This window comes from Lithobates pipiens, unplaced genomic scaffold (assembly GCF_037356315.1).
Source record: "Lithobates pipiens isolate NorthernLeopardFrog02 unplaced genomic scaffold, aLitPip1_a1.2 Scaffold_22, whole genome shotgun sequence".
Lineage (NCBI taxonomy): Eukaryota > Metazoa > Chordata > Amphibia > Anura > Ranidae > Lithobates > Lithobates pipiens.
The window spans coordinates 128750470-128775019 of NW_027507784.1; the positions used below are offsets into that span (position 1 = coordinate 128750470).

At 42.7% G+C, this 24550-nt stretch overlaps 1 protein-coding gene across 8 annotated transcripts in view; it reads left to right on the forward strand.

Annotated features, from left to right (window-relative positions):
* The window catches only part of MLPH (melanophilin), a 122864-nt gene that overhangs the window by 68040 nt on the left and 30274 nt on the right, over positions 1 to 24550 (forward strand). For 5 of the 8 annotated variants that reach the window (XM_077448243.1, XM_077448244.1, XM_077448246.1 and 2 more), the window contains 3 exons: positions 2377 to 2460; positions 2542 to 2712; positions 14388 to 14564. In XM_077448243.1, coding sequence (XP_077304369.1) covers positions 2377 to 2460; positions 2542 to 2712; positions 14388 to 14564 — 432 coding nt within the window. The remainder of the gene's footprint in view (positions 1 to 2376; positions 2461 to 2541; positions 2713 to 14387; positions 14565 to 24550) is intronic. The other 3 variants (XM_077448249.1, XM_077448245.1, XM_077448250.1) reach the window with 3 other exon arrangements.

The following is a 24550-nucleotide window of genomic DNA, read 5'->3' on the forward strand; positions in this document are numbered from 1 at the left end:
CAGTGTGAGTTCTCCTGCATGTAAAGATTACAGCAATCTAATAATATATTCAGTATTAGTTGAATGAAAGTTGCAATGCTAGTTGTCTACTAGTTTTTCTAACATTTTATAGTAGTTGTACAATAAAAGTAATATTTTTTATCAACACATACCTAGACTAAATAGTGTTTTGCTTGTCGTTTTTTTCCTTGTCATAAATAGTGTTTTCATATTTGCATGCAGTTCAGCATGAATTGCAACCTTAACATTTTATTTGATGACACCTAGTGGGCATTTGTGAGAGTGTTTTACATTTAAAGCAATTTATCTACCCTTGATAGGAAAATTATTATTATAATACAGGGTTTATATAACAGTTTGCATGTTTACAATATGAGGGCAGACAGTACAGTACAGTTACTATACAATTCAGTACAGGAGAAATCAGAGGGCCTGGCTCGTTAGAGCTTACAATCTAAAAGGGAGGGTCAAGTGGTACAAAAGCTAATAACTGTGGGGGGGGGGGGGGGGGGGGGGGTGAAGATTTAAAATAAGTACATCCATGGCTGGTGAAAGGGTTTTTGACACCCTAGGCGAAACCTCATTTTGCCGCCCCCTTTTCCCTGCCCATGTAAACCCTACCTTTTTCATGAAGCGCCCATCAAATTCAGCCCACCAGCCCCCATCAAATGCAGCCTCACCAGCACCCATCAAATGCAGCTTCACCAGCGCCCATCAATGCAGCCTCACCAGCACCCATCAAATGCCGCCTACCAGCGACCATCAATTCAGCCACACCAGCACCCAGCAAAGCAACCTTACCAGTGCCCATCAAATGCAGCCTACCAGTCCACATCAATGCAGCCTCACCAATGCCCATCAATGCAGCCTCATCAGCACCCATCAATGCAGCCTGCCTCACCAGCGCCCATCAAATGTAGCCTCACCAGCGCCTATCAATGCAGCCTACCAGTGCCCATCAATGAATGTTTGCTTGCTTCCATTCATTTGGGAGTCGGGACACAGACACAGTCCTCCGCCACCGCTGCACCTCTGACACTATGCACAAACGGTGTGCGGCTGCCTGCTGATGCTGAGACTTAGTTGCTTGCTGTAGAGAGAAAAGAGTAGGAAAATCAGTGGCCGGGCACCCTAGACAGCAGGGCGCCCTAGGCGGCTGCCTAGTTTGCCTAGTGGTAGCACTGGCCCTGAGTACATTTGTTGTAGTAAAAATTGGTTATTCCCAGACTGTATACATTACAATCCAGATTTATTGGGCAGCAGTGGCTTATCCTACATGGGTGCAATGTGTACCAGCCACACAGACCCCAAAGAAGGTGGGGCCTGATGTGCCCTCACACATTCCACAACAAGTTTGTAGACTTTTTCTTGTTCACAAGCAGTGGGGTCCAACTTGGGCACAGGCCCCCTGCTTTTAGTAAACGCTTGTGCAGGGTAGAGTGGGACAGAAAGGTATTAGACTGTACTAGGGTTCTTAGTGTAAAAGTCATTTGCATTCTTGGGGTTAGTAAATCCCTAATTGATTCTTCCTATAGTGATCTTGTCACCACTTTTAGTACTTTTAGCCAAGATGTCACCTTTAAAGAAGGTTTTATATACTTACTTTTCCAGTGATCTGTGTATTTATGCTTTTCCCCTCCAGCCGCTATAGTTCCTACATCCAGTTTGTGCGTCATTGCAGAATGTGCACCAGAAAAAGAAACCATACTGGTCAGCAGGGAGAGCAAGTATTTGGCTGTTCTGACCATCAAAAATTTGCATGCAGTGGTTGGGTAGCTGAAAAGTGGCAACTCTTTAATACCTGGGCCTCCAGATAGATTAACACATAAAGGCTTCTTTTACAAGTGACCTCTTGACTAAAAGTGACCTGGTGGTGACAGGGTTGCACGTATTTGTATAGCCAAAACATTTGATCTGTTTTTTTGGGGTTTTTTGGGGAGGTTTTTTTTGGGGGGGGGGGTGATTGGGGTAGAGCATTGTAGATTAAGGAATAGTCTGGTTCTTTATGTGATTTTTTTATACAAATAATAAAAAACGATGCTGTGTTTAAGTGCTTATAGGTTTTTTTTTGGTTTTGTGCGCATCAACAATTTATCACTAGTTTATCACTATAAATCTTGGCCCGAAAAGGTGATCACTTATTGAAGAGTCACAGCCTGCAGGTCCCAGTAGTTACTCACGTTTTTGCCAAGAATAAGATTGGGGATGTTGATATGAATGAATGTATGCATTTCCTTTACCTCTCATCTGCTCTTCTGATTTCTAATTTCTTAACTTTGTTAAACTCAAGTTGTTTTGAAAGAGATTATTGGTGGTGGTAACAGTTTGCTTTGGTGGTGGGCTCTTTCCTACCTGCTCCATTCTCTTCTTTCACAGATTTCTGATCTGAACAAACGCATGTCTGCCATTGAACGAATGCTAAACCGCCTAGAGGAGAGAATGTCTGTACATTCAGATGAGGTAACTTTGCCCCATTGTCTTAGGCTTCTCACAGGAGAAGACAATGTTCTGTATACAATCTGACATTGTTTATTCTTTTAGTCTACAAGTCACGGAGTGCACACAGATGCTGACCTGGAGGAAGAAACACTAAAACGAAAGATTGGAGAACTTGCCAGTAAAATCTGCGACAAAGGAGGATCCTCAGATGAGGAAAAAGCCCCTAAATTTAAACCAGCACTAAAATCATCCACTGAGATTGCAAATCAAAAGGTAGGTCCAAGAGAATGATCAATAAAGCTCAATGGGTTAGTATTAATGGAGGAACTCACTGCAAAATACTGCAAACCTATATGAGATACAAAAATCAATTAATTTAAACCTGGCTCACTTTAATAGACTCTGCATATCTCCACACCTATCTGAACTAACAGACCTATTTCAAGTAATTAAACATCTGAATGAAATTTAAAAACCTGAGGAACCTCTCTATCTGAACACCCCACCTCTTATTCTATTCTATCGCTAAACCTATCTAGCTCTTTCCCTCTTTGGATACATATCAGAACCCTGTATCCTCCCTTACCCTTCTACAGAGTTTCAAGATAACCAGTCCACCCTCCATTAACCCTCATAAACACTGATGCCTTATCTTTGGGAGGTGGCACAATCTAACTGACCCCCTAGATTTGACCCCACTCCATGGGCGAGAGGCCCTCCCTGCATTAATCATTTCTCTCCTCTTCTTATCCCCTCTTTCACACTTTGGGCACACCTAAACCCTGAACCATTTACCTTAATATCCTTGCCTACATCTCGCTCTTTATATTGTCCCATTTCTGAGCTAGGCAGCCCGTTATGCTAAAAAGGTTCTAATCTATGTTACCTCACTTTATTTTATTTTAATATACTTTTTTTGCATTCATGTATCTATATTTTGGGTCCTCCCTATAGTTGCTTGTCGGGCTCCCCAACTTTACCCACTGACCACTATCTTCACAACCGCAATAGTTTTTCATGACCACTCATACTGGGCAGCGTGTGTTATTGGTTATTATTGCATGCTTTGTAACTTTCTTTGGAAAAATAATGGAAGTACAAAAAAAATACATACCGTACTTTTTACTCCATAAGACGCACCTAGGTTTTAGAGGAGGAAAACAAGCAAAACATTATTCTGAAACAAATGGTATACTAAAATATTTACCAGTGCCCATGAAATGCAGCCTGACCTGTGTCAAAGAAATGCAGCCTGACCTGTGTCAAAGAAATGCAGCCTGACCATTGCCATAAATGCAGCCTGACCATTGCCATAAATGCAGCCTGACATGTGCCTAAGAAATGCAGCTTGACCATTACCATAAATGTAGCCTGACCATTACCATAAATGCAGCCTAACGATTGCCATAAACGTAGCCTGACCTGTGCCAAAGAAATGCAGCCTGAACATTCCCATTAATGCAGCCTGAACATTCCCATTAATGCAGGCTGATCCATGCCATTGCTCAGCTGCTCTATCTTCTATCTCAGCAGGTGTGAGGCCCAGCCAGAAGATCGCCCAGCGCTCGCGGGGGCCTGGGATATCTGTCTTCCAGTACTAGCATGACGGAGGTGGGGGGGAGGCGGCGACAGCGGCGGAGGGCAGTGCCGGTCGTATATTCGTACCATAAGACGCAGAGACAATTTCCCTCACATTTTGGGGGGGAAAAGTGCGTCTTACTTCCAAAATCATCATAGTTACATTACATTTTATATATACAGTGCCTTGAATATATACAGTGCCTTGAAAAGGTATTTACACCCCTTGACATTTTGCACACTTGGTCATGTTACAACCAAAAACATAAATATATTGTATTGGGATTTTATGTGATAGACCAAAACAAAGTGGCACATAATTGTGAAAAGGAAGAAAAATGATAAATGGTTTTCAAAATATTTTACAAATATCTGAAAAGTATGGTGTGCATCTGTTTTCATCCCCCTTTACTCTGATACCCCATAACTAGAATCTAGTGGAACCAATTGCCTTCAGAAGTCACCTAATAAATAAATAGAGTCCACCTGTGTGTAATTTAATCTCAGTATAAATACAGCTGTTCTGTGAAGCCCTCAGAGGTTTGTTAAAGAACCTTGGTGAACAAACAGCATCATGAAGGCCAAGGAACACAGCAGACAGGTCAGGAATAAAGTTGTGGAGACGTTTAAAGCAAGGTTAGGTTATACTGCACTGTTCAATCCATCATCCAAAAATGGAAAGAGTATGGCACAACTGCAAACCTACCAAGACATGGTTGTCCACCTAAACTGACAGGCCGGGCAAGAAGGGCATTAATCAGAGAAGCGGCCAAGAGGCCCATGGTAACTCTGGAGGAGCTGCAGAGATCCACATATCAGAATCTGTCCACAGGTCAACTATTAGTCATGCACTCCACAAATCTGGCCTTTATGGAAGAGTGGCAAGAAGAAAACTATTGTTGAAAGAAAGCCATAAGAAGTCCTGTTTGCAGTTTGCGAGAATGCCATGTGGGGAACAGAGCAAACACGTGGAATAAGGTGTTCTGGTCAGATGAGACCAAAATTTAACTTTTTGACCGAAAAGCAAAACACTATGTGTGGCGGAAAGCTAATACTACACATCACCCTGAACACACCATCCCCACAGTGAAACATGGTGGTGGCAGCATCATGTTGTGGTGGATGCTCATCTTCATCAGGGACACGGAAGCTGGTGAGAGTTGATAGGAAGATGGATGGAGCTAAATACAGGATAATCTGAGAAGAAAACCTGTTAACAGTCTGTGAAAAAGCTTGAGACTGGGGTGGAGGTTCGCCTTCCAGCAGGACAGCGCCCCTAAACATAGAGCCAGAGCTACAATGGAATGGTTTAGATCTAAGTATATTCACGTGTTAGAATGACTCAGTCAAAGTCCAGACCTAAATGCAATTGAGATTCTGTGGCATGACTTGAAAATTGCTGTTCACAGAAGCTCTCCATCCAATCTGACAAAACTTGAGCTATTTTGCAAAGAAGAATGGGCAAAAATGTCATTCTCTAGATGTGCAAAGCTGGTAGAGACATCCCCCAAAAAGACTTGCAGCTGTAATTGCAGCGAAAGATGGTTATACAAAGTATTGAATAGAAATGCACGCCACACTTTTCAGATATTTACTCTGTTGCTTTAACTCCTCAGCTAGGCAGACAATATTTTCCGCAGACAATATTTTCCACAGCCAGGCACACACTTAGACTCGATTCTTGAATAATCAGTCTAGGGGTTTTGGTTGTTTTTTTATGTTTTATTAAGAACTTAGATAGGGAAGGAAATGTAGTGGGATACTCCAGATTCAACTAATTACAGGGAGGAGAACTTCTTCAACTTGCAAGTTCTCTATTAGCCCCTGTACACACGGTCGGAGATTCTGCCAACCAAATCCGTCGGATTTTGTCCGTCAGATTTAGTCTGACGGATTGTGTCCGAAACTGATGCATACACACGGTCGGACTAAGTTGTCGAAAAATCAGATCTTTCAGAACATGATGGCGTAATTTCGTTACGATGGGACTAGATTCAGGCTAGTAGCCAATAGCTTTGATGTAGGAATTTGATCTGAGTATGCGTGGCACTTGGTCCGATCAAAATTCTCTATACATGATCGGAATATGTCCGACCGGCCTAGTTGGTCGGGAAATATTTCCAACATGTTGGAAAATTGGGTCGGATGGAGATTCGGACGGAATCAGTCCGATGCATACCACACACAGTCAGATTATCTGACGACACGGTCCGATAAGACGCATTCCGACGGATTCTCCGACCGTGTGTACGCGGCTTTAGAAGGATAGACTATTGCTCTGTCTTCAGGACACTGGCCAGTATCCCCTTTCTGCTGTACCTGGTAACGGACTTTCCTAGCACAGAGGGGTAGTCTACACAAGGACACACTCCTAGATCCTTGGTCTGAACTCACATGAGTCACATCCCGATCCTCTCAGGCATGGCTTCCTGCTTCCAAGCTGCCTGGATACAGATAAGTCAAAGCAAATACAGAAACACTTGTTAAACACACAGGACTTCCTGGCTGTACCAATTCAGTCTCCCTGTTAGGCAGGAAAACTACTATATAAAACCAACCATGTGAAATTTGAAAAGACCATCATTAAATTGTACTATTTATACTGTAAGTGTAAATGTACAGTGCCTTGCAACAATCTTTAAGTCTGACCACAGATTTTCTATAGGATTGAGGTTTGGGCTTTGACTAGGCCATTCCAACACATTTACACTCAAACCATTCAAGTGTTGCTTTAGCAGTGTATTTGGGGTCATTGTCCTGCTGGAAGGCGAACCTCCGTCCTAGCCTCAAATCACACACAGAGTAGGACAGGCTTTGCTCAAGTGTCACGTACCTTACAGTGGAGTCTGAAATGCTGAGGTTGGCCTCTTGCAAGGTTTCGGTCAAAACACCCCTTTTAGTGGGCACAGGGAGTGCTGGGGCAACAAAAGGGTGCAGGTGCCTGCAGGCTGAAGGCTGGAGCTTGGAGATACAGGATACTCTCGGAAGAAGGCATACAAGATACTCTCGGAAGAAGGTGTGAAGACTGATCACCAGAAATGTTCAGCGGAAGCCAGGCAGGTAAAAATGGATTCAGGAACAACTGCAACATCAGGAACAGGCAAAGGTTGGCAACTGATTGGCAACAAGGTACATAAACGGAAGGCAAGTTTGTAGTCAAGGACAGGCAGAGGTTGGCAACGGGCTGGCAGCAAGGTATAGAATCAGGAAGCACTGGTATCAGGCAGAGACTCTATTTATATAGGAAGCCATGCGCCAGGATTGGTGGACGTGAATGTGCGTGCGCGCGTGCGTACACACGTTCGCATGGATGTGCGAGTGTACGCACACGTTTGTATGGGTGCGCAAGTGTGCACGTTCATTCTGGAACTCGTTCGCCTCTGACGGGGACACTGCACATGCCCATTGGCATTAGCGGAATGTGAATGAGCCACTGCTGCATGGAGACGAACATTAGCACTGTGAGTTCTCTAACAATGCCCATTGGCATTAGCGGAGTGGGAATTAGCCACTGCTGTACAGAGACGGGCATTTGCACTGTGAGTTCTCTGACATCAAGAATATCCCTGTATTTAGAACCATCCATCTTTCCCTTAACTCTGACCCATTTCCCATTCCCGACAGCTGAAAAACATGCCCACAGCATGATGCTGCCACCACCATGTTTTACTGTGGTGTTCTTTGGGTGATGTGATGTGTTGGGTTTGCACCAGACTTAGCGTATTCTTTAATGGCCAATAAGTTCAATTTTAGTCTCATCAGACCAGAGCACCTTCCGCCACACATTTTGGGAGTCTCCCGCAAACTCAAAACGTGACATTTTATTTATTTTTTTTGCTGAAAGTAATGGCTTTCTTCTGGACACTCTGCCATAAAGCCCAACTCTATGGACCAGGCAATGCCTTCCTTGGCTGGTCCATGAGTTTTAGTGTGCGGCCGTCTCTTGACAGGTTTGCTGTTGTGCCATGTTCTTTCCATTTGGTTTTGATAGATTTCATGGTGCTCCTAGGGAGCATCAAAGATTTGGATTTTTTTTTAAAACCCAACCCTGACTTGTACTTCTCAACAACATTGTCCCTTACTTGTTTGGAGAGTTCCTTGGTCTTCATGGCAGTGTTTGGTTAGTGGTGCCTCTTGCTTAGGTGTTGCAGCCTCTGGGGCCTTTCAAAAAGGTATGTATATGTAATGACAGATCATGTGACACTTAGATTACACACCGGTGGACATCATTTCACTAATTATGTGACTTATGAAGGTAATTGGTTGCACCAAATTTTTTTAATTTCTGAAAAATTGTTTTATGTATATATTTGTCTAGTTTTACTTCATCGACTAAGCCCACGTACACACGGTCGGAGATTTTGCCAACCAAATCCGTCGGATTTTGCCCGTCGGATTTAGTCGACGGATTGTGTCCGAAACTGTTGCATACACACGGTCGGGCCAAATTGGCGAAAAATACGATCTTTCAGAACGTGATGAGGTAATTTCGTTACGATGGGACTACATTCAGGCTAGTAGCCAATAGCTTTGATATAGGAATTTGATCTGAGCATGCGTGGCACTTGGTCCGATGAAAATGCTCTACACATGATCGGATTAGGTCCATCTGGCCCAGTTGGTCGGGAAATATTTCCAACATGTTGGAAAATTGGGTCGGACGGAGATTCGGACGGAATCAGTCCGATGCATACCACACACAGTCAGATTATCTGACGACGCGGTCCGATAAGACTCATTCCGACAGATTCTCTGACCGTGTGTACAAGGGCTTAGACTATTATGTTCTGATCCCACACATATAATTCAGATTAAAAAAACATTGAACTAAAGACTGTAGTGTAACAAAATAGGTAAAAACCCAAGGGGGTGAATACTTTTGCAAGGCACTGTATTTATATGCTGTATGTGAAATCACTTCCCCTATTATCAGCACATGCAAGGCAGCAGAATGTTGTAGCCAATGGGCAGCACTTCCAGCAAACAATGTTTCCCCTGCACATCCCCATTTCTTAATTAACAAAGCATGTAGTAAGTGTTAATGAGTGGGCAAGTAATGTTTTCTTGCATTCCTTCCCCTCCTACAGTACCAGTATCACCACACCAAAGCCAGACAGCTTGCCTGGCACCAGTTCTTGAACACAAATTTAAGCAAATAAACCAAACGAAGCATACAGTTTTAAGACCAAGCAAATGCCCAACAGCATTACATGATTACATGCTCTTTTCTAAGTCAATATTGTTCAGCTTTAAAATACCATAGCAATAAAATTACAATATTATGATGCTAATTTTTGGTTCTCTTTATTTATTTTTTGTTCATTTTAGTTATTTTTTAAACAAAAACACTTTGTCGGTGGTTCTTTTGTTGTTTGCACCATGAAAGGGGTTACACTGCAGTTTGGAAATATTGAATCGATCACTCCAAGACATCAAACATCCCTGACATTCTACTCTTCCCTTGTGTTTGAAAAGTGGGATGCCTTTGACCTCCTCCTCCACTTTTAAATTGTACCCTAAAAGTGGTTGGTTATCTGTTTATCACAGAAACTGCTCTTGGCTTCAAGTTCTTGTCAGACTGAGAACAGGTCTGTTTCCGGAGAATCATCTGCACCTTAGTGCCTTTCATTATTATCTATGGCCCATGCCCATGCCCTTGAGTTGAAATAACTACGGTAACTAACTTTAGTTAAGAATACCAATGTAAAAAATAAATTAAAAAAAGCTATTTCTGTTTGATGCAAGTAAGCCATTTGTACTGCCCAACATTTTTCTCATAGTTGCATAGCAGATTGTTTCCAGCTGTGTTCCTGGGCCAGCTATTCCAACTGCCCTTAGTTCTCATGCTTTAAATTGTTGATGTGTGCATTGCTGAACGTTGTGGGATTCACAGACTCCATTGTCTTTATGGTGTCACATAGATAGTGAGGTGGGGTCTTCAAACTCTTCATATGATCCTATGGTTTGGCCATTTATAGATATACTAATACTTCCTCCTTGAAGTGACCCCGTCTCTACACAAGGTAAATTGAGCTATCAGGAGCCTGTAAACGAAGATTGCTGTTACTTAACTGCCCAATGGATGCAGGGCCGTCTTTAAGGCAGGGCAAAAGGGGCAGCTGCCCTGGGCCCTGTCATTGTTGTGGGGCCCAAAGTAGCTGCCTCATACTTGCCAACTATCCCAGTTTAAATTTCCTTGTCCCTTGAAGTTTTAGCCCTGTTGTTGTGTACAGATGACTCACCTGCAGACCCTGTGTTTACATGTAAATAACTGGCATTTATATGCAAATAGCAGCGGCATTACTAAGCAAATAGCTGTGGCCAGCTGCATTGATATGTAAATAAAGGTGGCATTCATATGTATATCATGCTTCCCTGCAGTGAGAAGATGATATGCTGTAACCTCTAGCAATCAGTGAGCATTATTACTGTACAGTAATCTCTAGCAACAAATTAACAGGCAGAAATCATTTGCTGTAACCTTTAGCAACTAATCAGTGAGCCGTAATGTGTGCTGTAACTTCTAGCAACCAGTCAGTAAGCAGTAATGATATGCTGTAACCTCTGGCAACCAATCACAATTGCTGCCTGATCTGATACAGTAAACTGATTTTAAGTCCAGCTTCTATTTATTTTATGTCTCAGAGCAGGTGGAGAGTGAAATTGCATGGGAGGGGGCCCCCCAAAAATGTTTTGCCTGGGGTCCAATCAATATTAACCACTTCAATACAGGGCACTTAAACACCTTCCTGCCCAGACCAATTTTGAGCTTTCAGCGCTGTCGCACTTTGAATGACAATTGCGCGGTCATGCTACACTGTACCCAAATGAAATTTTTATCATTTTTTTCCCACAAATAGAGCTTTCTTTTGGTGGTATTTGATCACCTCTACGGTTTTTATTTTTTGCGCTACAAATAAAAAAAATACCGAAAATTTTGAAAAAAAAAATGTTTTTTTTTGTTTCAGTTTCAAAACTTTGTAAATAAGTACGTTTTCTCCTTCACTGATGGGCACTGATGGGGCTACACTGATGGGCACTGATAAGGCGGCACTGATGGGCACCAATGTGGCACCAATGAAGTGGCACTGATGGGCGACACGGATGGGCAACACGGATGGGCGACACGGATGGGCGACACGGACGGACACTGATAGGTGGCACAAATTGGCACTGATAGCTGGCACGGATGGGCGGCACGGATGGGCGGCACGGATGGGCACGGATGGGCATGGATAGGCGGCACAGGTGGGCATGGATAGGCGGCACAGGTGGGCATGGATAGGCGGCACAGGTGGGCACTCATAGGCGGCACAGGTGGGCACTCATAGGTGGCACAGGTGGGCACTCATAGGCGGCATCGGTGTTATACTATAGTAATGGATGCTAATCAGTGCCAAACAATAATGCATGCCAATCAGTGATGCCCATTGTGGGCACTGATTGGCATCCATTATGGGCACTGATTGGCACCCATTGTGCTGACTGGCATCCCTGGTGGTCTAGGGAGGATTATGACCTTTATTACCTTTTCCCTGGTGGTCTGGTGGCGTCCCTGGTGGTCCAGTGTGGGCATCCTCGGGGGGGCTGTGCTGATAATCGATCAGCACAGACCCCCCCTGTCAGAGGAGCAGCCGATCTGCTCTCCTCTACTCGCGTCTGACAGACGCGAGTGAGGGAAAGCCGATCACCGGCTCTTCCCATTTACACTGTGATCAGCCGTGATTGGACACGGCTGATCACATGGTAAAGAGTCTCCGTCAGAGTCTCTTTACCGAGATCGTAGTTGCCGGGTGTCAGACTGACACCCCGCAACAACGATCGCCGCGATGCGCGCCCCCGGGGGCGCGCAGCGGCTCATAATCCTGATCACGTCATATGACGTCCGGTCAGGATTATGAAACCACTTTGCCGCCGTCAATTGCCTATAGGGCGGGCGGCAAGTGGTTAAAGACGGCCTTGAATGGATGATGACTTCAGTCTTCATTCTGTTCCAGAGAAAGGGCTTCTGCTGGAATGTGACACTTCCTGGTGTGTCTGATGTTGTGTCCCACTCTGCCTGCTATGGCTCCATCTGCTTGCTGCTATGTTTATTTCTTTTTATGGAATAAATTTTCTCTGTTATAGAAAGTATGATTGCATAACTAATAAAAGACTCTCTTAAGAATATATACACACATTAGCACTATGGGCCAAATCTTCATTCAAATATTTGAGCCAAACAATAGCATTACTTCAAAAGCAGCTGCAAATTTGAGATAAAATGTATTATATAAAATTGCTCTAGCTCAGTGTTTCTCAACTTTTCTTCAGTCAAGGCACCCTTTAAAAATTATGGACAATCTCGAGGCACCCTCCAAAATTAGACTTGAAGCACCCCATTCTAAAATGTAAAAAAATATTCTAATGCTGCGTACACACGATCGCACATTCTGACAACACATTTTTTCCGAAGGATGTTGGCTAAAACTTGTCTTGCACATACACGGTCACAAAAATGTTGTCGGAAATTCTGAACGTCAAGAACACGGTGACGTACGACGAGCCGAGAAAATTGAAGTTCAATAGCCAGTGCGGCTCTTCTGCTTGATTCCAAGCATGCGTGGATCTTTGTGCTTCGGAATTGTGTACACACGATCGGAATTAACGGATTTTGTTGTCAGAAAATTTGAGATCCAGATCTCAAATTTTGTGTGTCGGAAATTCTGATGGAAAATATCCGATGGAGCCTAAACATGGTCGGGATTTTTGACAAAAAGCTCCCGAAACATTTTCCACTGGAAAATCCGACCGTGTGTATGTGGCATAATAGTTTTACACACACAAAGCCGGTGTGAAGCCACAGCCAGGTGCCCACAGTTGCAATGCCGGTGCCACCGAGCGGAGGGGGGCAAGCGGGGCTTTGATCCCCCCACATCGCTGGACCCTGGAACAGGTAAGTGTCCGATTATTAAAAGTCAGCAGCTGCAGTATTTGTAGCTGCTGACTTTTAACTTTTTTTTTATGGAAACTCCTCTTTAAGTATGCTAGGAACACTATATAGAGGTTATATGTTTTTCCTAAGTGTGCATGTGTTTCCTTCAAGTAATCCCATTTTCTCACACAATTCAAAAACATACCGGTAAACAAATTATTTTCCAATTAATTTTCCCCGCAAAGCTGTGCAAGTATATTACTAATGTAAAAACTTTAGATTGCAAGCTTGTTCATGGCAAACAGAGAGATGTGAATAATTAATTGTTCTTTAGAAAGCACTGCGGATGAAGTTAGTTCTGTAAAAACATGTCAAATACATAAAATGCAATAAAAATACAAAGGGTACAACATTAGTAAAGCACTTCAATACTTGTAAACCTCAAAACATAGTAACCCTATAAGCTAGAGCAATTTTATATAGTACATTTTATCTTAAATTTGCATCTTGAATGAAGATTTTCCCCATGGTGCTAATGTGTGTATACATTCTTAATAGAGTTTTTTTATTAGCTATGCAGTCATGCTTTCTATGAGAGAGAGAGGCTTTATTCCATAAAAAGAAATACAGTTGTTTACGTGCATGTGGGCTTAGTTAAGAAAGGGTCAAGACTCTGACACGAGCAAGTTTGTTTTGGTGGTGGGCTTAGGGGTTGATAATCACTTCAAATGGGAGGAAAGTAGATCCAGGCATCCAACCGTTCCTGCATCCTGCAATAGCAAACTGCTAATTGGAGTTTTCTGTCCTGCTAGTACGTACAGTACAGTTAAAGATGCTTCATGAAGATCAAAGTACCTCTTGAGCTGGCTTCCAAGGCTAAAGCTGAGAGCTCTCAAGGAGCTGTGCCAACACTGGCAATTAGTGTTTTACCAGCTCTCTGTGCTCCCACCCATTCGCAGCCCCCTTTTGTCCATTTATCATGACAGATCAGTTGGAAACTGAAGTGTCGGGGAAAGCAGCATTTGTTTCAGGCTAATGGATCTAGTTAGCTGGTACTAAAAATAAATAAATAATAAAAAAGGAAATATGGAGCGCATATCTTTGTGTTTAACTTATTTTTCATCTTGATGTTACTGAGTCACAGTACACTATAGATTTGTTTGATATGCTATCATTTTATACTCCAGTTTTTGTACCTTCCTGTTACCCCTCATTTATATTCCGCCTAAAGTTTAAGGCATGCGTGTATATATAGTTTATCATTGTAAAATCTTCTATTTACCTTGCTTTTCTAGCTGGTGGGTTTGTAGATTTCAGTTTATGTGGGCAAGAAGGAAAACGGTAAGAGGCAGGCAAGGGTATCACAGCATCTGCTACTACAAAGAAAATATTACAAACTAAAATTAACCCCGCCCCCCATTAATTCTGATTGGACAGTAACTTCTCCCATCTGCAGAGAACTTCGGCTCAGGGTCTCTGTGACATCACAGCCAAAATGATGAGGATAATAAATGCCACTGAAAGAGACGTTCAAGAGGTCCTGGATGGCCAAGGTCAACCGCTTACCTTATCTTGCATCCAACCAAGGATCACCAAGAAGGCACAGGCTGAATTTGAGAACTTAGAGCAAAATGTAAGAAATTGCAAATTTAGGTTTGCTATATATTCTGAAAATATTGGTTGTTATTCATACAAGGTGATCTCTGTAATTTAATGGGTTCATGGATTAGATGAGCATCACACCATACTAGGGAATTCAATATATTTTGTATGATAATAATACAGTACATATATGAAATGTAAAAATTGTCAGTAGCTAATCCCAGGAGTGAAGACACCAGAGCGAAGAAAAAGTAATTTGGACATAAAAATACACTAACAAGAAGAGAGACTAAAGGAATCCTCTGAACCTATACACTGGAGTAAATACAAGAAAATTCTAAACAACATATAGCCCAATAGTGAATAATCACATGAAAATAACATGTACAATCTAGTGTCCACATAATAGTGATTTTCGCAACACTATAAAAGATTAAAAACAACATATTTGTTAGAAAAATGTTGTAATAGAAACCATGGGCAGTAAAATATTACCCCAAATCAAATATTTTTAAAAAAGCCTCAGCCATAATAATACAGTAATAGCTGTACAGTAAACGTTTGCATCAGATAATTAATAAATTCTAAAGGCCCATATACACGATCAGACTTTTTGACAACAAACATGCAAATTAGCTGTTTTGGAGCAACATCCGACCGTGTGTACGCTCCATCGGACAAACTTTTTTGGTTTTCATCAGACTTTTGTTGGCTGTGCGAACGGACAAACTTTCTGGCAACAAAAGTCCAATGGAGCAAAGTCTGATCGTGTGTACAGAAAACCATAGGACTTTTGTACAAAGTGCAAACAGGCATGCTCAGAACCAATGCAAAAGATCAGACAACAATACAGAAGTTGACCAAAGGAGGCGGTAAAGAGCAGAAAAACCACGTGGTTTGGTGAAAGTTGGCTGAAAAAGTCCTGCTGTGTGTATGCAATACAAGTTCAGGGCCGACGCCCTTTGTACACAAATCCAAGGGAAAGTTTGTACAAAGTCCTATCGTGTGTATGAGGCTTTATGGAAAATATATACAAAACCAATGTCCACAGTGCAGCACATGTAGTAAGTCTAAAGGCCCATACACATGATCAGACTTTTTGACAACAAACATGCAAATTAGCTGTTTTAAGGCAACATCCGACCATGTGTACGCTCCATCGGACAAACTTTTTCGGTTTACATCGGACTTTTGTTGGCTGTGCGAATGGACAAACTTTCCGGCAACAAAAGTATGATGGAGCAAAGTCCAATCATGTGTACAGAAAACCATAGGACTTTTGTACAAAGTAAAAGCATGCATGCTCAGAACCAATGCAAAAGATCAGACAACAATACAGAAGTTGACCAAAGGTGGCAGTAAAGAGCAGAAAAAAACACACGATTTGGTGAAAGTTGGCTGAAAAAGTCCTGCTGTGTGTATGCAATACAACAGGGGTAGGGAACTTATGGCTCTCGAGCCAGATGTGGCTCTTTTGATGGCTGCATCTGGCTCTCACCTCTCAATCCGCGGATTGCGCAGTGTGCCGATCCGTGGATTGAGCCCATAGGAAAGGCCACAGCTTTGGCCTAGCTCCGGAGCTGCGGCCATCTTGGTACACCTGGCGGAGGCCTAGGTGAGCAGCGCGCTGACGTCATCATCACCCACCTCAACTGCTTGTGGATCTCCCTGCCTGTGTAGTGGTAAGCAAGCAGGCAATCTTAGGGGAGATGTGGATATTACAGTGGGGGAGATGATGTGGATATTACAGTTATAATTGAAAGGGTCGCTGGTTCAAATCCCAACCACGACACTACCTGCCTGGAGTTTGCATGTTCCCCCTGTGCCTGCGTGGGTTTCCTCTGGGTACCCCAGTTTGGGGATTGTGGATTGTGGGCTCCTTGTGGGTAGGGGCCAATGTGAGTGTGTAATGTACAGGGATAGGGTTAGACACTCACTCAGGTTGAACTGGATGTACTAGTGTCTTTATTCAACCTTACTAACTATGAAACTATGAAATCGATTAAAAAAATAAATTCGTTTTAAACATATTGTATGGCTCTCGCTGAATTACGTTTTAAAATATGTGGCGTTCATGGCTCTCTCAGCCAAAAAGGTTCCCTACCCCTGCAATACAAGTTCACGGCCGATGCCCTTTGTACAAAAATCCACAGGAAAGTTTGTACAAAGTCCGATCGTGTGTATGAGGCTTTATATGCATAAATATCCTTCACAGCTATCCATTTCCAAAGATTGCATATATTGTAAGATTTCAACACTAAATGGCATCTAATAGAGCCCTCCATACAATTTGGCAGTTGTAGCATGATAGTTTCCCATGACGTTGTCCATTATGGACTTTCCAGATTTGGCAATTAATATAGAAGGTGCAAATAGTGTTATACAATCCCGGTGAGGAAAGTAAGATGATCTTAAAATGGAGCAAGTCTCGCTATATATTAGCAGACACCCTTAGTTCTCACAAACTCACTACTAACCAGTGGCATTCTGCCGATGTACCTTAACCACTTTCAGACCGGACCAATTTGCTGGTCAAAGACCAGACCACTTTTTGCGATTCGGCACTGCGTCGCTTTAACTGACAATTGCGCGGTCGTGCGACGTGGCTCCCAAACAAAATTAACGTCCTTTTTTCCCCACAAATAGAGCTTTCTTTTGGTGGTATTTGATCACCCCTGCGGTTTTAATTTTTTGCGCTATAAACAAAGATAGAGCGATAATTTTGAAAAAAACGCATTATTTTTTACTTTTTGTAATAATAAATATCCCCCAAAAATATATAAAAAAACATTTTTTTCCCTCAGTTTAGGCCGATATGTATTCTTCTACATATTTTTGGTAAAAAAAATCGCAATAAGCGATTATTGATTGGTTTGCGCAAAAGTTATAGCGTTTACAAAATAGGGATAGTTTTATAGCATTTTTATTAATAATTTTTTATTATTTTTTTTTTTACTAGTAATGGCGGCGATCTGCGATTTTTATTGTGACTGCGACATTGTGGGGGACCCATCGGACATTTTTGACACATTTTTGGGACCATTGTCATTTATACAGTAATCACTGCTATATAAATGCAGTGATTCCTGTGTAAATGACACTGGCAGTGAAAGGGTTAACCAGTGGGTGGCAGTGTAGGGGTTAAGTGTTCCTAGGGGTGTGTTACTAACTGTGGGGGGGTTGGGCTTTCATTTAGTGTACACTGATCTCTGCTCCAATCACATGGAGCAGAGATCAGCGTCACTAGTTGCTAGGCAGAATGGAAAAATGTTGTTTATACAGCATTTCCTCCATTCGGCCGCTCCGTGAGACGATCGCGGGGATGCCCGCGGCGATCGAGTCCGCGGGTCCCGCGACCGGACTCACGGGGGTCCCGACCAGCGCGGGAGCGCGCTGCCGGCGGCGCGCTCCCGATGGCACGACGGCAACGAATATTGGACGTACATGTACGCCAATATGCCTGCCCGTGCCATTCTGTCGACGTACATCGTCGTGCGCTGGTCGGGAAGTGGTTAACAAACATAATTCCAGTCCTACCTACAGTCTTACATAGTTGTACAGGCTCCTCCCCTGTACTGAAAATGCATAGTATGACTTCATTGCATGCTATGAGTTTGTCACAATGTGCATCAGAAGCTGATGCCCAACTCATTTCCTGGCTGGAGTGTATCTAGCATAATTTCAAGGCATTTTGAAATTTGCTCAACTACCCTTAAGAGCCAGCACAAACCTTGCATAAGGGCTGAAGACTCTTAAGGCCCATACAGACGATCAGACTTTTTGACAACAAACATGCAAATTAGCTGTTTTGGAGCAACATCCGACCGTGTGTATGCTCCATCGGACAAACTTTTTTGGTTTTCATCAGACTTTTGTTGGCTGTGCGAACGGACAAACTTTCTGGCAACAAAAGTCCGATGGAGCAAAGTCTGATCCTGTGTACAGAAAACCATAGGACTTTTGTACAAAGTGCAAACAGGCATGCTCAGAATCAATGCAAAAGATCAGACAACAATACAGAAGTTGACCAAAGGTGGCAGTAAAGAGCAGAAAAACCACGTGGTTTGGTGAAAGTTGGCTGAAAAAGTCCTGCTGTGTGAAGGGGCGGGCTGAGCCGGGGGGCAGGGTGGCAATTTCCCCCTAGGCTGCCCTAACAATATATGCATAATGGCCGGCGGCCACTGCTCACGATTTCTTTTCTTTTCGGGTCAGGGCTGCCGCTGCAAGCTGAGGGAGGGGTGCGGAAACTCAAGAGGCACTCACACTCACTTATGTAGTGGAGGCCGCTCTGTTCCCGCACCTCCCATCGGTCACGCTCACACTAATCCACTGACAGTGGAGTGAGAGCCAACCTGACCTGTCAGTTCATGTGGGGGATTCCCCCCCCCCCTCCTCTCCTCCTCCTCTCCTCCGAACACTGCAGCCTGTGTGAGCGTCTGCCCACTCTGTTCCCTCCCCTGCTTCCTCATTGGTAGAGGGAGGGAGCCCATCAGAGCCCAAAGCATCGTGGGACATGTAGTCCCGGTGGCCTAATAGCAATTCCTGGGAGCAAAAAATTCCCTAGCCTGACCACAGGAAGAGAACAAACGAGAGGCTGCGGGGGAGCAGACTGTCGTCCCATGAGGCTGATCCTGAGGACAGAGCACAGATAATGTAAGTTTTTTTGGTGAATGTGTTTTTTTTTATTTTTTATTAAAAAGAAAAGTCTTACACTATGAAGATTGCTCACTTCTTTCCCATTGTTTCAAGCTGGGAGCTGATATTATTAACCCCTTTATGCCTAAACCATTTTTGACACTTGTTTACAAGTAACAAATATTTTGTTAGAAAATTACTTAGAACCCCCAAGCATTATATATATATATATATATATATATATATATATATATATATAATTTTTTTTTTTTTTTTTTTTTTTTTTTTTTAGCAGAGACCCTAGAGAATAAAATGGCAATTGTTGCAATATTTTATGTCACACTGTATTTATGTAGCTGTTTTTCAAATACAATTTTTTTTGGAAGAAATACACTTTCATTAATTTACCACTTCAATACCGGGCATTTTCATCCCTTCCTGCCCAGGTCAGTTTTCATTGTGCGCTCATGCAACATTGTACCCAAATTTATTTTTTCCCACAAATAGAGCTTTCTTTTGGTGGTATTTGATCACCTCTGCGGTTTTTGTTATTTGCACTTTAAACAAAAAAAGAGTGCCAACTTTAACCACTTCAGCCCCGGACCATTTTACTGGCCAAAGACCAGACCACTTTTTGCGATTCGGCACTGCGTCGCTTTAACTGACAATTGTGCGGTCGTGCGACGTGGCTCCCAAACAAAATTGACGTCCTTTTTTTCCTACAAATAGAGCTTTCTTTTGGTGGTATTTGATCACCCCTGCGGTTTTTCTTTTTTGCGCTATAAACAAAAATAGAGCGACAATTTTGAAAAAAACGCATTATTTTTTACTTTTTGTTATATTAAATATCCCCCAAAAATATCTAAAAAAAAATTTTTTCCCTCAGTTTAGGCCGATACGTATTCTTCTAGATATTTTTGGTAAAAAAAAATCGCAATAAGGGATTATTGATTGGTTTGCGCAAAAGTTATAGTGTGTACAAAATAGGGGATAGTTTTATGGCATTTTTAGTAATAATTTTTTTTTACTAGTAATGGCGGCGATCAGTGATTTTTATTGTGACTGCGACATTATGGCGGACACGTCGGACATTTTTGACACATTTTTGGGACCATTGTCATTTATACAGCAATCACTGCTATACAAATGCAGTGATTCCTGTGTAAATGACACTGGCAGTGAAGGGGTTAACTAGGGGGTGGCAGTGTAGGGGTTAAGTGTTCCTAGGGGCGTGTTACTAACTGTGGGGGGGTTGGGCTTTCGTTTTGTGAACACTGATCTCTGCTCCAATCACATGGAGCAGAGATCAGCGTCACTGGTTGCTAGGCAGAACGGGGAGATGCTGTTTACAACGGCATCTCTCCGTTCAGCCGCCCCGTGAGACGATCGCGGGTATGCCCGCTGCGATCGAGTCCGCGGGACCCGCGACCGGACTCACGGGGGTCCCGACCAGATTGGACGTACCTGTACGCCAATATGCCTGCCTGTGCCATTGTGCCGACGTACATCGGCGTGCGCTGGTCGGGAACTGGTTAAAAAAAAAACACAATATTTTTTTACTTTTTGCTATAATATGCCAACTTAAGCCTTAACAGTTTAGGCTGATGTGTAATTTTCTACATATTTTTGGTAAAAAACATTGCGATAAGCAGTAATAAGTTATAGCGTCTACAAAATAGGTTATTGATTTATGGAATTTTTATTATTTTTTTCTTTTTACTAGTAATTCTGCAATTTTTATTGTGACTGTGACATTGCGGTGGACAGATCGAACACTTTTGACACTATTTTGGGACCAGTGACTTTTATACAGCGATCAGTGCTATAAAAATGCACTGATTACTGTATAAATATCACTGGCAGGGAAGGGGTTAACACTAGGGGGCAATCAAGGGGTTAAATGTGTTACCTAGGGAGTGATTCTAACTGTGGGGGAGATGGGACTGACTAGGGAGGAGACCAATCCTATATACTAGGAACATACGATCTGTCTCCTCTCCCCTGACAGGATGTGGATCTGTGTATTTACACACACAGATCCACATTCCTGCTCTGTTATGAGCGATTGCGGGTGCCCGGCAGACATCACAGCAACCGGGTACGTGCATCGGCTCCTCTGTGACGTGTACCTCAGTGTACCGCCAGGAAGCCAAGGATGTCCTATGATAAAAAGCACACTGGTGACATCTATAATAGAACCTGGTCCAGAAGGCAGGACTTCGTATGACAGAAGCCGCACTGGGTAAGCGGGAGATCTCCGCTCTGTTTTATCCAGCAGCTTTTCTCTCTCTAATCCCCATGCACTGAACAGACTGCATTGATGGGCTATGGTGAGGCTGCATTGATGGGCACTGACAAGGCTGAGCTGATGGGCACTGGTGAGGCTGCATTGATGAGCACTGATGAGGCTGCATTGATAGACACTAGTAAGGCTGCATTGATGGACACTAGTAAGGCTGCATTGATAGACACTAGTAAGGCTGCATTGATGGGCATTGGTGAGGCTGCATTGATGGGCATTGGTGAGGCTGCATTGATGGGCACTGTTGATGGTGAGCTGATTCGTGGGCCACTTGACTAGACTTGCCCCCCAGGCCTAAGGCTGCCAGCCCTCCCCTGGCTGTGTGTATGCTTAACAAGTTCAGGGCCGACGCCCTTTGTACAAAAATCCAAGGGAAAGTTTGTACAAAGTCCTATCGTGTGTATGAGGCTTTAAGAGGATTTGGGACCAAGGTGTTGTGATGTTGTCATTAAGCTACAGTATGTACAGCAACCTGCTAGCAACTCCCACCATAATGTGCCTGAAAAGCACAGAGAAGTACAGAGACCCAGTGATGATGTCACAGGGTCCAAAGTAATATATGTAATGAAAACTGAAAGATGGGAAAAGAAGAATCCAGAGAACTAACCCATATCAACAAAAAGTAGTAATTTAAAATTGTATTAAACCCAAAATCAAAAATGTCATATATTACAGCTTACCAATCATTAGATGTGGTGGCTGCATTTGTTTCCTTTTGTTAGATTTTTTTCCCCTTCTTTTTCACCTGGTGATCTGGCCAGTAACACACCTCCTGTATTAGAGTGTCCTCACTCTGTGGAAGAAGGAGTATAGGGGGCATCTTTTATTCAGCAGCATTGTTAATCTGAGGGGAGGGGTGGGGTGTGTTAGATACACTAAATGCACTACTAAACTAAACATCAAACTAAAGCCAAGCTCCAGCTCACACTTTATAAGAAGTTACAGCCAACAGTTTTTTTCCTTTTCTTTTACTTTTGGGATAAAGGTTTTGCATGAATAAATAAAAGCTGGTAATTATAAGCACCACTGTCAGTGGTAAATGGTTTGTCTAATCTCTGTAACTGCAACATTTGCTAGATGGTTGGTTCTTTTGAAAGACAACAGACTTACTGACAGGATCACCAACATTTTGTATTGATATGACTGTAGTAAACGATCATTTAAAAGTCCATTCACACAGGGGCAACACGACTTCCAGCGCGACTTTGGAAGGTAACTTGGACACGACTTGAGTATGAATCTCAGCGCGACTTGGGGCGACTTCAACGCGACTTGGGGTGACTTACAACATGACTTCAAGTTCAAATGTTTAATAAAAAACTAGCATGGGTTCCCCTTCAAAAGCATACCAGGCCCTTAGGTCTGGTATGGATTTTTAGGGAAACCCCCGACGCCGAAAAAACTGCGTGGGGGTCCCCCCAGAATCTATACCAGACCCTTATCCGAGCACGCAGCCTGGCTGATCAGGAAAGGGGGTGGGGACCTATGCCGGTTTTTATTATTAGAGAGGCGACATTGTCGATTCTTTATCACGCTCACTGCAGTAGGAAAATGTGTTTTTCCTATTGCAGCCAACGCGAGATGTACAGTACCCTGTCGCTGAGATCCAGCGCGATGGGTTCGAGCTGGAAACACATTCTCGCGGGCAGGTACTATAATTTCTTTTCCTGTAAAGTCGCTTCAATATACGGTAGATGGAGAAATGATTTGGAGGTGACTTCCACTGAATTCTATGGGTACAAGTCCCCTAGAAGATGGATCCATTCACTTACATTGATTTTTTTCATGTATGAATGAATGAATGAATGAAATACTTATATAGCGCACAATGCGAACTGAATCGCCTCTAGGCGCTGCTGTAGCGTGACTTGAGGCGACTAGGGGCGTCTTGAAATTGGATCCAAAGTTGCCCCTGTGTGAATGGACTCTAATAGGTTCAATATAGGCTTCTTCAATTTACAGAATGTAATTGCACTTTGAATCTTTAATAAATAAACCCTTATATGTGTATGATTACATCAGATATCATCCAGCATACTACATACCTCCCAACATTTTGAGAGGGAATGAGGGACACCTACTAGAAAATGTATGTAGGCATAGGACACGCTCCCTGTCACACCCCCTTAAAGGAGAATTGTCCAAAAAAAAAAAAAGGTTAATTAAATCCACAAGGAACTTTTTTTTTACTACTACTATTCCTTTACATTGGCTTTTTATATTTACAAATGCAGCAATTTAGAAATTGGATGAAAGGTTTAGCACTGGGAAACACTTTTTGAAAGATAAAAAGTGCATTTTATATATATCTATATAGATCAGCCCAAAATGAGGGACAAATGAGCAGGAATGAGGGACAGAGGGACATTGCTGCAAATCAGGGACAGTCCCTTGAAATCAGGGACAATTGGGAGCTATGATACTATTATGATGCCCAGCATTTGCTGTGCAATCCTCTAGTACATGGAACAACATAATATGGAAGAGTTAACAGAAGTAAAGCACATTTTTATCTTTATTATGTTGTGTGGACTTGAAGCCATTGAAGGCTTGAAGGTCATATTTGAGCAATTGGATTATACAAGAAACTGAAGATTTTTTTTTTGTATTCTTTATTAATAATTTCAATACAATACAGCAGAAAAGCCAGAAAATAGAATTGTAAAAGAAAAATAAAAGGATTACAGATACATCAGTATAACATATCACTGCTGCGCCAGTGAGTTCTGATCCTATACATAAAATTAAAATAATAAATGGAGCACATTATGACACAGGATACACAGATGACCCCTGCAGGAGATACAATAAGGGCCAAACCAGGGTCTAGCTAAGATTTGTGCAAAACGGAGCGCAATGAACATAGGCACTCAAGAGCTAAAAACTTATCTCATTAATGGGCAATGATAAACAAGACATAGCTCACAGTTGGATGCCTAAGAAGACCCCACGCCAAAGCAATTTCCTTTCACACTGGAGCGATGCGGCCTATTTTTAGCGGCGCTTTACCGTCGTTTTAGCGGCGGTCTGCGGCCACTAGCGGGGTGGTTTTAACCCCCGCTAGCGGCCGAAAAAGGGTT